Source organism: Heptranchias perlo, chromosome 14 (genome assembly GCF_035084215.1).
Source record: "Heptranchias perlo isolate sHepPer1 chromosome 14, sHepPer1.hap1, whole genome shotgun sequence".
In the NCBI taxonomy this organism is placed as follows: Eukaryota; Metazoa; Chordata; class Chondrichthyes; order Hexanchiformes; family Hexanchidae; genus Heptranchias; species Heptranchias perlo.
The window spans coordinates 43959538-43973628 of NC_090338.1; the positions used below are offsets into that span (position 1 = coordinate 43959538).

General features: G+C 39.8%; 1 protein-coding gene across 2 annotated transcripts; it reads left to right on the top strand.

Annotated features, from left to right (window-relative positions):
• Positions 1 to 740: 740 nt before the first annotated feature.
• Positions 741 to 4421, top strand: LOC137332477 (G protein-regulated inducer of neurite outgrowth 1). Of its 2 annotated transcripts, none has more exons than XM_067996359.1 (2): positions 741 to 1187; positions 1794 to 4421. In XM_067996359.1, exon 2 carries the CDS (start codon positions 1916 to 1918, stop codon positions 3164 to 3166), a length of 1251 nt encoding a protein of 416 aa, XP_067852460.1. In that variant the 5' UTR covers positions 741 to 1187; positions 1794 to 1915; the 3' UTR covers positions 3167 to 4421. The 2 variants fall into 2 exon arrangements, with proteins under 2 accessions (XP_067852460.1, XP_067852461.1); XM_067996360.1 differs by lacking the exon at positions 741 to 1187 and adding an exon at positions 1196 to 1602.
• The last annotated feature ends 9670 nt before the right edge of the window (positions 4422 to 14091 follow it).

Here is a 14091-nt window from a genome sequence, read left to right on the forward strand (position 1 = left end):
CGATTAAAAACGAGGTACTGAAATTGATTCCCAGTTGCAAATAAACACTTGGCACGTGAACGAAAAACATGCAACAATTCGAATTGCACAAATCAAGGACTGATTGTTAAATAATACCAGAAATATATTCAACAAATAACCGATTCCGAATCAATTTCTCTGATCTTTCAACATCCCATTTTTATTCGACACTATTAGAGCCTTCAATTTCTGTCATCCCATGTAGGCTGGTTTTAAAGGCAAGGGTATCACTTTACTAATTAACTTCATGTGGTTGTGATCAGAAAAATTGCCTGGAATTTTCAATAGATTACAGACACTGAATTGCAAACCTTGCTCCCCAAACACCACCCCCACCCCATCCCAAATGAACAGTGACTCCCCCTGCACAACTTTAACTTTAAGAGTTTCCAATGATTGTGGATCCATAATAAAACTCGGGCTTACAGAAAAGGCCGTTTGTTATTTTCTTTCCATTTCTTTTGAAACGTTTCTTTCCCCACACTGTGATGACGTGAACCTTCCGAATACATTTGGAAAAGTGAAAGATCGTCGGGAAACTTGGCACTGCCCTTAGTCATTTATTCTAGTCAAAACAAAGTGAACCTAAAACATTGTTAAAGGGAGTGTTGTAACCATTGCCACTTGGCGAGGTACTCTCCCACACACTGTGCTGATACGCGCATGCTCTGCCATTGCATTGCATGGCGATTCCAACCAGCATTTATTCAGAGCAGTTCATTTCTTTTAATCTCAAAAGATCCAAGTCCTGAGCACGTATTTCATGCCGTGCGGTCATGTTCTTAATTCTGGGAGGGGGACATGGCCCGATGTGTGGGTGAAATGCTGATAAAGGGTCCAGGTGTCAATAAGGAGACACACAAAAAAAGGGAGGACGTTTCCAGGGAGACTCGTGCCTCCTCCACATTAACTGAAACAATCCTTCCGCATGTAAAGCAGGAGTAACCCAGAGAAACAACAAGCCGGGCAAAATCCGTGTCGTTGCAGGCAAGTCCCGATCTTCGGCTGGATTACGGTGCTGTGCATTTCTCTTAAGCTGCCGACAGCCTTCTAGCACCCCCCACTCTGCGCTAATCTCCCCGAGGATAGGTCTGTGACCAGTGCCCCCTGGGCTGGAGAAGGAAGGGCCGGCGCTGTCTGCGAAAGGCGAGTCCTTAGGTGGGGAGGTGAGTGAGTTCGTGAGTTCGTTTCCCAGTCCCCCTCCGGTTCTTCAGCCTCGCCGGATTACAGCTAAAGATACGTTTAATCAAACAAGTGTTGGGTGTTGTGGAGCAAGGGACAGCGGGAGTCCACCCTGTGAGAAACTATATATTTATGCGCTGAGAATACGATCGAGATTTGGATTCGGACTCCGTCTAAAATTCAGGCAGTTGTGATGAAAGGGAAAGGGAACCGGGAAGATGTTGCTGTGCAGATGTTGTTCAGTAAGAGCAGGCGGGGGAATGTTGGTCAATGTCCTGTTTAAGGGGGTTTGTTGAGATCAGGGTCAAAGGCTGCGGACAGGAGGTGGAGGAAATACCAGTCAGATTTTGTCACCATGAGAGAGAGGAACGCTGCTATTGCTATCATTCTTTATCCCAGGTTTGTTTGAATAATCGACTTGAATACCGCGATGAGCCGAGACTAACTTAAAAATTAAAAGCCAGTTGTTTAATTTTTTTAAAATGTGCTTTATTCGGGACGGTGGATAAGGCGACTGACCTTTTTAAAGAATGGTTCGTAAAAAAAAAATCTGCATTTTCATTTTGTGCACGATTTTTTTTCTCTTTCAGACTTGAATGCTTCCGTTTTCCGATGGAAATCTCCAGGGGATCTGAGCAAAACACAAACAGTCCATTGTAAGAGCCGAGAGTCCAGCCAATTTAGTGAAAGCGCCACGTTACCATGAAACAAGATGGGGACCATAAAAGATCTCAATAGTTTTCAGTTTTCAGTATCAGATCCAGTTGAGATGGAGAATACGTGTTTGCCAGAGGCTGGCGTTATCGCCGCCTTCTGTAATAGCCAAGAAGAGAAAGATGGAAAACCTGCAGCTCATTCCAACTGCCAGACTCTTTGTTCCAGCACTTGTACAGCCAACAACCTGAACGATCTAAGCAACAGCCATCTGGTCGAGATCAGCGTTAATGTGCCTAAATGTGCCAACACAGAAATGAGCATGTACTGTAAAACCCCAGGGAAAGCGTTGGATTTAAGCAAGGAACGAGGGCAGGACGAGTCCAGTGATTCCTTCGGTAACAGCACTGACGACACTAACAAAGCGATAGACCTCAATATAAAAGAAAAAATAAGTTTGGATATTGACTGTTCAGAACCCAACCCTGAGGCCCACTTGACAAGATGTGATCAAGAGACCAGGAGAATGGAAATATCCCATTGTACTAACCCTCAGCAGCCTCTTAACCTGGTCGAGATAACAAAAACTACAAATGTTAAATCAATCATTCAATCAGATAAGAACATGATAGAAAATCATCAGAGCAAGAAAGAGAATAAGGATGTGGGGACAATGGTATCCATTTCACCGATATCTGCAAGCCAAGATGCTGAGGTCCAGGTAGCTTTCCAAGTGCAGAGTAGATCAGTTGCCACCAGCCCCATGGCTCCTTTAGATAAATGTCCAGTATTTAATATCCCTGATGTTAGTTTAAAAGATCAAGGAGTTGAGAAGTCAACTGCATGTCTGGTGAACCCAACATCTATTCCTGTGCCATCTAGAAAAGATGTTGAGATGCAGGTGGATATAACTGTGCAATGTAAATCAGTAGCCACTGGCCCAATGACTCCATTAGAGAAGACTCCACTGCCCACCCTCCCTGAGGTTTATGTGGAGGCAATGGAAGAGGACCAACCAGAGCCGGTGCGGGAAGTCCAGTGGGATGAAAAAGGTATGACATGGGAAGTCTATGGAGCATCCATGGATGCAGAAGTGCTTGGACTAGCTATCCAGAAACATTTGGAAAAACAAATAGAGGAGCGTGGCAAACAAAATACTGAAGTGTGCCAAAATGATAAATCCAGTTCATTGAAAGGATCGTTGAGAAAAGAAGAAAACAAGAGAAGGCAAAGCAATGTTTTTCAAGCAGTTCTACATAACATAAGAAGTCCACAGTGCTGTACCCGTGGAAACACTGCAGCAGAATGATATAGGTTAGAACTGGACTGTTGACTAAATGATCATGAAACATGAAAAAGTTTGTGTTTCTCTGGCACATTTACTTTCAGTTCCCAATCTTTTTCATGTTTCAGCCAGGCAAGTTGATAAATCAGCAAAATTAATCTGCATTACAGAGATAAATAAAAGATTATAGATACACAAGCAAGTGAAACATGAATATGTGTAAAGGTAATAATCTGTTTCACTTATTTTTACAGTATCTTTCTTTTATATTAACTGATTTTAAATTGAAAACTATTAAACAATCGTCTTCTGCATTTCCTAGTATTGCAGCAGTATGTGTGTAACGGTAAACATGTACATAGGTCCAATGATTTAACAAAAAATAGATTAAGAGTGATATTTTCTCCCCATTGCCTGGTCTTGCTAGTTGCAGACCAGCTGCTAGCCACAGGATGTCTGGCAGAGTGGATCCTTGGCATCTACCACCACCGCTCTGAAATAGTCCTCCAGGAAGTGCATGGCAGTGGCCCAGGAATAATACAACCTCTTATTTCCCTACAGCCCATCTCACTTTTGGGGAATCACTGCCCTCTAGTTAGTGTCTCCCCCACAGTGATGTAGCTATGGTAAGGGAACTCAAGAGGTGTGATTGAGGATGGAACCCAGTTTCACACTATTCTGTGATGCCATTAATTGATATTCATTGGGCTGCACCACCATGACATCCAAAACTGCTTTTTAAAATAAATTTATTTGGAAAAGGGACTGATTTTTAAAAATTCTTTTGGTGCTTTATATTTTATTTTTATATATAATGTATATCACCAGAAACAGCATGGCCTTTTTAAAAATAAATGCCATTGCATAATTTGCTGAACCCTCCATGCAGTAAACAAATTCATTTTGTTTAATTTCTAAAGCTGATTAATGGTTTTAATTTACACAAATAGGGACTTACCAACAAGCATTTTAAAACTTTAAATGGAAATAAAATAACTGGTTATATGTTGTGTTGTTAACAGAACTGAAACAGTATGAAAAATAGCCTTGCACCGATTAATTTCTAGAAGAAAATGAACACGTAAATAAAATTGTTTAACACAGTTGTATTAGGGAATTTTGAGATCAGTAACTTGTAGAATCTGACTAGGATCTTGTTATTTCTTGACAATTACGTTTCTATTTTTCTAACTATTTCTAGCTTTCCAGTGTGGCTGTTGTTCTAATTGGAATGGGTATAACTTGTCAGTTGAACAAATACAAAAAGCACCCGAAAACCTATAGTTGCCTCGGTTTAGTTAATGTCTGAAGTCATTTTCCTTGTATAATAACCTGTTGGCTGTTTTTAGAGTTGAATAGTAAGTCTGCCAGCATAATTATGGACTCACTGTTTTCTACTTTGTCACTTCACAATGATATATTGTTGTTGATCCTTTAGATTCTCACAAACAGAAATCTGAATGAAAGTGGTTGCTAAATGTAGTAATATGTGTTTGAATTGATCCTTTGGGTACTGTTTGTTGAATGGATAGAAATAACCATTAAATATTATAGTTTATTCCCTCCTCTCCTCAGAAAAATCTGTCACCTTTCTACTATAATTTGTTTTTCTTTGTGGGAAATGCTCCTTTTATTCACTTGATATAATCTATGTGTAAAACCTTGCAGTTTTGTGACCAATCTCAATGCCAGAACTTATTTCTTTAAAATATGTCAAGGTCAAGTTTCTGTTCCATTGTTATGAACATTTTCTGTGGGGGTTGTTAAAATAATGTAATCTCAAATGTTACAAGACCACAAAAAAATGGGAAAGATTGAAGTATCAGTCAAACTCTTCAGTTGGGATACTTTATCCTTTAGTTTTAATAATAACAGGAATGCTATTACATTGCAGTTGTTACAGTATTTTCTTTATAACACATCGCCCAGCTACAAACTGAAAAGGACACCAAAAAATGCAAACCATTTGTCATCTTTTTTGCTTGAAACCACAAATTCTGGTACTGAAACTGCAAATAAGAACTGTTTTATGTAACAATTTGTGGCATTGTGATGTGTACAGCACTAACATTTATATCGTGTGTGGTTTATTCTAACATGAACCATCTTTGGACCTATGCTGGAACATTATCCCTTTTTCTCAATTCTTTCCCTCTCTTTCTCATTGTCCCTATGAAGTATTATCTCCAGCTTGTTACTCATTCATGCTGCTATAAAACATTTTTATCTGCACCCTAACATCCATCTTGTTCTCTCTCTTTTCCATGTCTGCTTTATATAATTCAGATGTATTGATTGAATTCTAGTTTTCCATCCCTGATTCATAGTTTTTATCTTTCCAAAGCATCTGGAACACCATCCCTAGTATCCTCAGCTGTGTAATAGATATTTATTATGATGTCTACTCTATTTCATATGTACTGATATGGAAATTATTTTTCAGATGTTATTTGAAGTTTAGAAATAAACGCTACCTTACACTGATCTATCCCTTTTATGTGTTTGCTGAGGCAACAACAAGCCTTGCAGACACCTAATGAAGCCTCAAAATTCCACAGAACTGTAAGGACTGCCACATGGATGTCCTCAAGTGTATAAAATTGCCAACCATTCCATTTCTGCAAAATTAAATGCAAAGAATAAACACAATTTTATGCTAAAAGGGAAACAACCTTGTTATATAGAATGTATGTAAAAATACTGAAGTGTGTTACAAATCTAATGGACTAACCCTACTTAGTTGTCTTTTTTAAAAATAAGCATATCTTGGCACAGAACTACATAACTCGACTTTTGAGCTTGTTTTTTGTAGCCCACATCATTCAGTCATTTATTTCTAAGTAAATAGCCACTTCCTTGTTTATCACCTGTGTTACTTATGCACTGATAAAAGATATCATATTGTTTTGTCTTGCATGTTTCTAACTAATTGAATAGGTATGTTGAGTATTTGTACCACATGGATTTTAAGCGGTGACTAAGTAGGTAACACTTATATAAATGCACGTCAAACTTGCACACACGGAAAACAAGCAAATAATAAAAATTAGATTCATTGATATTTATTTCATAAGGCTATTAGGAGTCACCACAAACTGATCATACTGCTTTTCAGAGCCAAAAATTAATATGGTTTTGAATGTTAAGCTTTGTTCCAGTGTTTCAAACCTGTTTCAAGCCTTAAGAATGTCCATATTATGTATTTTAATTAGTCCAGTGCTTTTTTGTTTCTAAAATGGATTCCTGGGGGCATCTACTGTCTCTAACTTGATATGCCAATTCGGATCATCTGAGTTGGACATTGAAGTGCAAGGGGAGGTTCAATGTATATTTCTGGCTATTACGTGATGCTACTTCAGAGGGACAAGTATTGCAGAAGGGTTATCTGTACTGTCCATTCTTCCAATGGAAAGCAGTGTTATTTTGTTCTAAAGGTATTAAAAATGGAATCAGGATACTCATTAGGTAGTCGTTGTGCTTTTGAACCCTACTCTAAGTGATAGTTTTGTTGAATTGTGAGAGCACCCTTTATATTTTTTTGTCTGTCACAGCTTGAACTTCAAAGAGAAGAGAAATGTGTAACAAATGCTAATAGTCTAAATGTTTGTGTTTTCTTACTTGGCTTGAGCTACCGTACATGCTAGGAGGTGATGGGGTACTCTGTGGTTTTATGAAAAACATTTCCTCACAGACTTTTGATCAAAGTTACAAGGATTACTGTAGCTTCAGGACGTTTATTGTTTTAAAAGAGTGAAGTGCTTTAATTAATTTAAATCAGCTGGCTTTAAACTTGCATCGGTTAATCTTTTATTTGTTAAAAAGCTTCATTCGTACTTAGGCTGAAAACTAACATGATATGGTCTGTTAGTGTGTATTTGCCATACATCATGGTAATCAGGATTGTATTATTTCCAGTGCTTAAATTAACAGTAAAAAGTTCACCCTATAGCCTCCTGTGCCAAAATACTTCATGCACAAAATCACATTTTCTTTCACAGGGATTGATGGCTTGACTGTGGAAATAGTCTTTGCATTGGGCAGGAGGAAAGAATGTCTCAACCAAGATTGAACTGTAGTATTGGTGGCAGTTAAGTGGAATAAGGTATCATCTGCAGACAAAAGCAGGCTGTTCAAATTGTAAATCTAAGCAAAATGCAGTATTTAAAAATGAGTATAAGGGCTTTGAAAGACATGGACCTGGAAGCTGAAATTAGTGCATCTGGCTGGAGAGACAAAGGACAAAGAATATGCGTACCAATTAGAATTGGATGCTGTGAAGGAGTAAATGCAGCTTCAAGGAGGAAAGGGAAAAGCACACATGAGAGGGGAAAAGAACTTCACAACCATGAGGAGTTTGAGGCTGAGGAAAAGGAAAAGCAGCACAAATGTGCGCTTAAACTAATGGAGAAAGGTTTATTGATGAGACTGGTGAGTGGGAATTGATCCAACCCATAACTCTGTGCTGAATAACTGAACTAAATCTATTCCTATACCAAATGTTAAAGATTTCTAAATTAAATTTTACTCTGGAAAAACATATGCTCCAAGGATATTTGATTGAGGTCTTTAAAAAGATTGGACTCAGTCCGAGTACCTGTGGATAAGGTATTCAAGCTATATAGGCTAGGGTGGATGGGGCACATGAGTATAAGTTATGAAAGCATAGAACTAGGTTTGATGCTAGGAGATACTTTTCACAATACTCCTCTGGGATAAGTTGCCGCCATATGTAGTGAGTGCGGATTCACTTAAAAGCATTCTAAAGGGAGCTGGACGAGTCTCTGGAAGTGGCTAACATGTACATTAGAAGGTAGGTGGATCATTAGGAGATGTGCCACCCAGTCACTGGTCTTCTGCAATGTGCTTATTTGCCTTTGGGGATCAGAAGAATTTCCCACTTTTTTTCCCTAAATTAGCTTAGTTTTTTGCCTCTCACAGGACAGTGTGTGGCTGCATGGGTGAAGGAATGGGGTTGATTGTGTGTGGAAGTTACACCATGTCAGTATAGACAGACTCAATGGACCAGCTGGTCCTTACCTGTCCTTTTTCATATGTTCATGTGTAAAAGGTTGGGTACATGCCCAATGTTGTACAGTTGGCTTTGGCTCTTTCAATAAATGTTCATTTTTATCTTAACTTTTGTTCTTCCTGTTTAAAAATTATATCGTGGGTGGCAACAATACTCCAGAATTTCCATCAAATCTTTGGTCAGATTCTTCTCATTGCACAAGTCTTACTGTGTGAAAGTAGATGTGCTTTTAACTGCAGTACTTAGAGCACTGCATATTATATCAAGAAGCTGGCAGTATATTTTAGGAAAATGTTTTATGACTGCTGTGCTCTTTCCAAATGGGGACGAATTGTAACAAGTTTGATTTTATATAAACTTTACCAGATTTGAATAGTCTTACATCAAAGGAATTGCATTGAAAGAAATAAACTTTCAGATGCTGAAAAAGAACTTAATTACATTAGGACAGTAATAAAGAACAGCATGTCCTTTAAATATGCTCCTTGCCCTGATTATCCCTTATACACTTCCTGCTTGATAACTCCACCTATTACCCCCTCCAAGCATGCCATCTGCCTTGATAATCCCTTCAAATATACTGCTTTCTCCTTCATGTCCACATCCTTATGCCTCTTATTTATTTCTTATTAGTGTGTGTGTGTGTGTGTATACATATATATATATATACTAATAACACAAATGTGCACTATCTGCCCTGATAAACTCTCCAAAACTGTTGATAACCCACCAAATTTGTATTTTTCATTTTAAAGCAACGGATGTAAATGACGGGAAGTTGGAACATATGAATTGCAAGACAAAAAAGGACCAAGGCCCATCTAGTTCATCTTCTACCATCCTGTTAGTCATATGCTGCAATGATAATGGAGTTGTTGACTAATCATCGCAATCACTTAGTCTACAACAAACCCAGAAATGACACAAGGAAAATCGAAGTGGGGGAGAGCTATGGGAACCATAGGTCCAAAGTTACCTTTTTCCTCCCAAGTATGCTCCAATTACCACATGTCATGTCTCAAATTACTCACATACTGTATCCCAAAATGTTATTTTCTGGAAATGGACCACTTGGTCACTTTTTTAAAATTATGATTAGCATCAAGCACTCTCAAGTCAGGTCTTGCAAAGAACATCCCTTACTCTGCCAATGTGGCATTTTTTTATATATTCATTCACGGGATGTGGGCGTCGCTGGCGAGGCCAGCATTTATTGCCCATCCCTAATTGCCCTCGAGAAGGTGGTGGTGAGCTGCCTTCTTGAACCGCTGCAGTCCGTGTGGTGAAGGTTCTCCCACAGTGCTGTTAGGAAGGTCAGAGGCTGGGTATTCTGCGGCAAGTGACTCACCTCCTGACTCCCCAAAGCCTTTCCACCATCTACAAGGCACAAGTCAGGAGTGTGATGGAATACTCTACACTTGCTTGGATGAGTGCAGCTCCAACAACACTCAAGAAGCTCGACACCATCCAAGATAAAGCAGCCCGCTTGATTGGCACCCCATCCACCACCCTAAAAATTCACTCCCTTCACCACCGGCGCACTGTGGCTGCAGTGTGTAGCATCCACAGGATGCACTGCAGCAACTCGCCAAGGCTTCATCGACAGCACCTCCCAAACCCGCGACCTCTACCACCTAGAAGGACAAGAGCAGCAGGCACATGGGAACAACACCACCTGCATGTTCCCCTCCAAGTCACACACCATCCCGACTTGGAAATATATCGCCGTTCCTTCATTGTCGCTGGGTCAAAATCCTGGAACTCCCTTCCTAGCACTGTGGGAGAACCGTCACCACACGGACTGCAGCGATTCAAGAAGGCGGCTCACCACCACCTTCTCGAGGGCAATTATGGATGGGCAATAAATGCTGGCCTCGCCAGCGACGCCTACATCCCATGAACGAATATTTTTTTAAAAATTTCCTTTTACCATGCGATGTCTTTTTAGCAATTATGAGAAGTTTGAAAGTGTGGACACACCCATTTAGAACTGCGTTGAGGCTCAGCAAACATATTTCACATTCACATTCCTTTTCAACCAAAAGAGAAAGAAGAATTTCATTATTTCAGTCTGGGCTGTGCTGAACCTAGGTCAAGCAGTGAACACTTGTTGTGCTAACATCCAGCACCTACAGGCCACATGAACATAGGCAAATGGCAGTATAAGCAACATGCAGACTGCCACATATTGGTAAATGGAATAGCACCTATGCTGCTATTGCAGCCTATGGTTGGACAGTGAACAACACACCTGCATTCCATTTAGAAATTCCCAAGTGTACTTAGCCACTAATCAAGGCAGACCGTCTCATTTAATGCCTCATAAACTCAGGATGCCCAAAGAAAATATGCAGAGCTATCCCTAGAGATGCAAAATTGCATGAAATAATATTAGAATCTACAATCAAATATATTATTAACTCTTGGGACCAGAAAATATAACTGTCATTACGCTTGTCTTGTGTGAAAAAGCATTTTATAGATATCAAAAATGCACTGATCATCGATTCCACTTAGATAACTGAAAAGGAATGATATAAAACCAGACGAGCTGATCTTAAGCAGTTTGTATTGCACTATTCCCCTCTTCCCCCACCCCCAACTCTGTCACACACATTAAGGACTTTTATGTTAAAAAAAACACAGTTGCTGTTAATCACAGGTGTTACCTGACTGTGAGGTAAATAATAAATAGAAACAGTTGCTAACACTAGCCTGAAATAAAATGTTATGAAATTGATCTCTAGTTTGTTTTGAAGTCATTTGGAAAAAAGCAAAAAAAATCATGAATTCTTCACAGGGTGAGGGGATGCACACTTATACTTTAAATCAAGAGAAACCTATTGATGCATACTGGGATATACTGAAAACTGTACACTCAGAATTCCACAGATGTAGTTGGTAACTCCCCAACTGTCTTGCAATTCCTTCAAAAGCCTCTGTAAAGCCTGTTTCTTTGAATTTGCCTTCAGGACTCCCACCATTGTTCAGTGTCTGATTATTTTTTTCACCTTTGTGAAGCATTTTGAAATATTTTATTACATTGAAAGTGCTTTCTAAGTGCAAGTTGATTGAACTCTGCATCTAATATTTGGAGCACGCCAGCAAACCTGCTCTGGGGAGCTGCAACCTTTAGATCAAGGGTGGAGGTTAATGACAGCATGTTGAGAGAATCAGAGAGAGGCTCTGGAATGTCGAGAGCTCAGAAACAGAGAATGTCAATCTACTGAGCTGTGCGTAATGCAAAGGAAAACTGCTACACAGTCAAAGAATGAAAGACTGCCTGAAAAGGAGAAAAGAAACATTAAATGTTACTAATGAGGGAACATTACAAGTAGACAATTATAATTACAAGAGGAATGTAAATCAGAGGTTTGAGACAGACTAATTGGAATTATGTGAAGTAAGGCATTAAGGTAGAGTGTTAGGAACTAGAAATAAGGAATTGAACCCAGTACGTTGCTGTGAAGCAAAATCTATTCTTGTTACTGTAATGCAGGGATAAGAACATAATCTTCCAATCATCCTTAGATATGGGGGTGGTGCCGGAGGACTGGAGAATTGCAAATGTTACACCCTTGTTCAAAAAAGGTGTAAGGATCAGGCCAGTCAGTTTAACCTCGGTAGTGGAGAAACTTTTAAAAATGATAATCCAGGACAAAATCAACGTTCACTTGGACCAGTGTAGATTAATTAAGGGAAGCCATCACTGATTTGTTAAAGGCAAATCGTGTTTAACCAGCTTGATAGAGTTTTTTGATAAGATAACAGAGAGGGTTGATGTGTATATGGACTTCCAAAAGGTGTTTGATGAAGTGTCGCATAATAGGCTCGTCATCAAAGTTGAAGCCCATGGAATAAAAGGGGCAGTGGCAGCATGGATATGAAATTGGCTAAGTAATAGGAAACAGAGAGTAGTGGTGAACGGTTGTTTTTCGGACTGGAGGGAGGTATACAGTGGTTTTCCCCAGGGGTCAGTACTAGGATCTTTGCTTTTCTTGATATATGTTAATGACTTTGACTTGGGTGCACAGGGCACAATTCCAAAATTTGCAGATGACACAAAACCTGGAAGAGTCGGGAACAGTGAGGAGGGTAGTGATAGACTTCAAGAGGACATAGACAGGCTGGTGGAATGGGCAGACATGTGGCAGATAAAATTCAACCCAGAAAAGTGTGAAGTGATACATTTCGATAGGAAGAACAAGGAGAGGCAATATGAACTAAAGGGTACAATTCTAAGAGAGACCTGGGAGTATATGTGCGCAACTCATTGAAGGTGGCAGGGCAGGTTGAGAAAGCAGTTAAAAAAGCACACGGGATGCTGGGCTTTATAAATGGAGGCAAAGAGTACAAAAGCAAGAAGGTTATGATGAACCTTTATAAAACACTGGTTCAGCCACAACTGGAGTATTGTGTCCAGTTCCACTTTAGGAGGGATGTGAAGGCTTTAGAAAGGGTGCAGAAGAGATTTACTAGAATGATTCCAGGGATGAGGGACTTCAGTTACGTGCATAGACTGGAAAAGCTGGGGTTGTTCTCCTTGGAGCAGAGAAGGTTGGGAGGAGATTTCTTAGAGGTATTCAAAATCATGAAGGGTCTGGACAGAGTAGATAGAGAGAAACTGTTCCCATTGGTGGAGAGATCAAGAACCAGAGGACTTAGATTTAAGGTGATTGGCAAAAGAACCAAAGGCGACATAAGGAAAAACTTTTACACAGCGAGTGGTTGTGATCTGGAATACACTCCCTGAGGGGATGGTGGAGGCAGATTCAATCATGACTTTCAAAAGAGAATTGGATAAGTACTTGAAGGGAAAAAAATTGCAGGGCTATGGGGTTAGGGCAGGGGAGTGGGACTAGCTGGATTGCTCTTACAGAGAGCCGGCATGGACTCAACGGGGCGAATGGCCTCCCTCCGTGCTGTAACCATACTATGATTCTATGATTCTAGAGGGATGTCAATCCACCAAGACAGTTACATTGAACGCTTCAGCTGATGTACACAACTGAAGGACAGCCTATAAATATAGAAACAAATATTTGCTAAGCACAGACTATGTGCTAGAACAAACACAAGTAAACCTGGAAGAGTCAAAATCCAAATTTACTATAAAGTAGAAGAGAACCAGTGAAGGAAGAGACTGTATTTGAGTGAAGAAACCAAAAGAACCAAAAACAAGTTAAAAACTAAAAGGAAAACTGAATTGAAGCAGAATATTTTAAGGCAGAGTGCATCTTCAAAAAAAATTTGAAAGTGGAATAAACCGTGGAACAGCAGCAAAGAATCCAGAAGAGAAACAGATGCTTCAAGCAAGGAAAAAATAATCACTGAGTAGTTGGAAGATAGACTGAGAAATACACAGAATAGAGAGGGTTAGAAATAGATTGGCAGACAAAAGAGGCTGGCAAAGTGAATTTATTGAGTGAATCTTTATGTCAAAGAAAATAAAGTCCCTGATTTTAACCCAACCCGCCCAGTGGGCATTGGATGGGTGAATGGTTAAAATCGTGGAAAATCTAGTTACCGCCCTAGTCCCACTGGAAACTCACCAACCAGCAATTTTATTTTGCATCTGCAGCTGACAGAGGTCACAAACACAACTGTCGAAAAGAAGGAGCGCCTCATGAATAAATTCAAGTCAGGGTCCCCAGCGCAATTTTAAGTAGGCAGGTCAGAAGTCCCACTTAGCGGCAAACCCACTGAATAAACTGACTGACATGACTGGAAGTTGCATTTAAAGGGCACTCACCTGCAGGCACTCAGGTCATTAGGATCTGTGTGCCATTGTGAGTAGTGCATTTCCAAGGGAGTTCTGAGCTTCCAATTTGATTATAATCAGCAAATAAACAATTACACAAGTAATGAATGCGGGCCAGAAGCAGCGTAAATTCATCACTGCCCATTTAAAAAACTTAAC

Excerpts from the sequence above, each read along its gene's own strand:
- LOC137332477 (XM_067996359.1), top strand. The coding sequence starts at position 1,916 with ATGGGGACCATAAAAGATCTCAATAGTTTTCAGTTTTCAGTATCAGAT.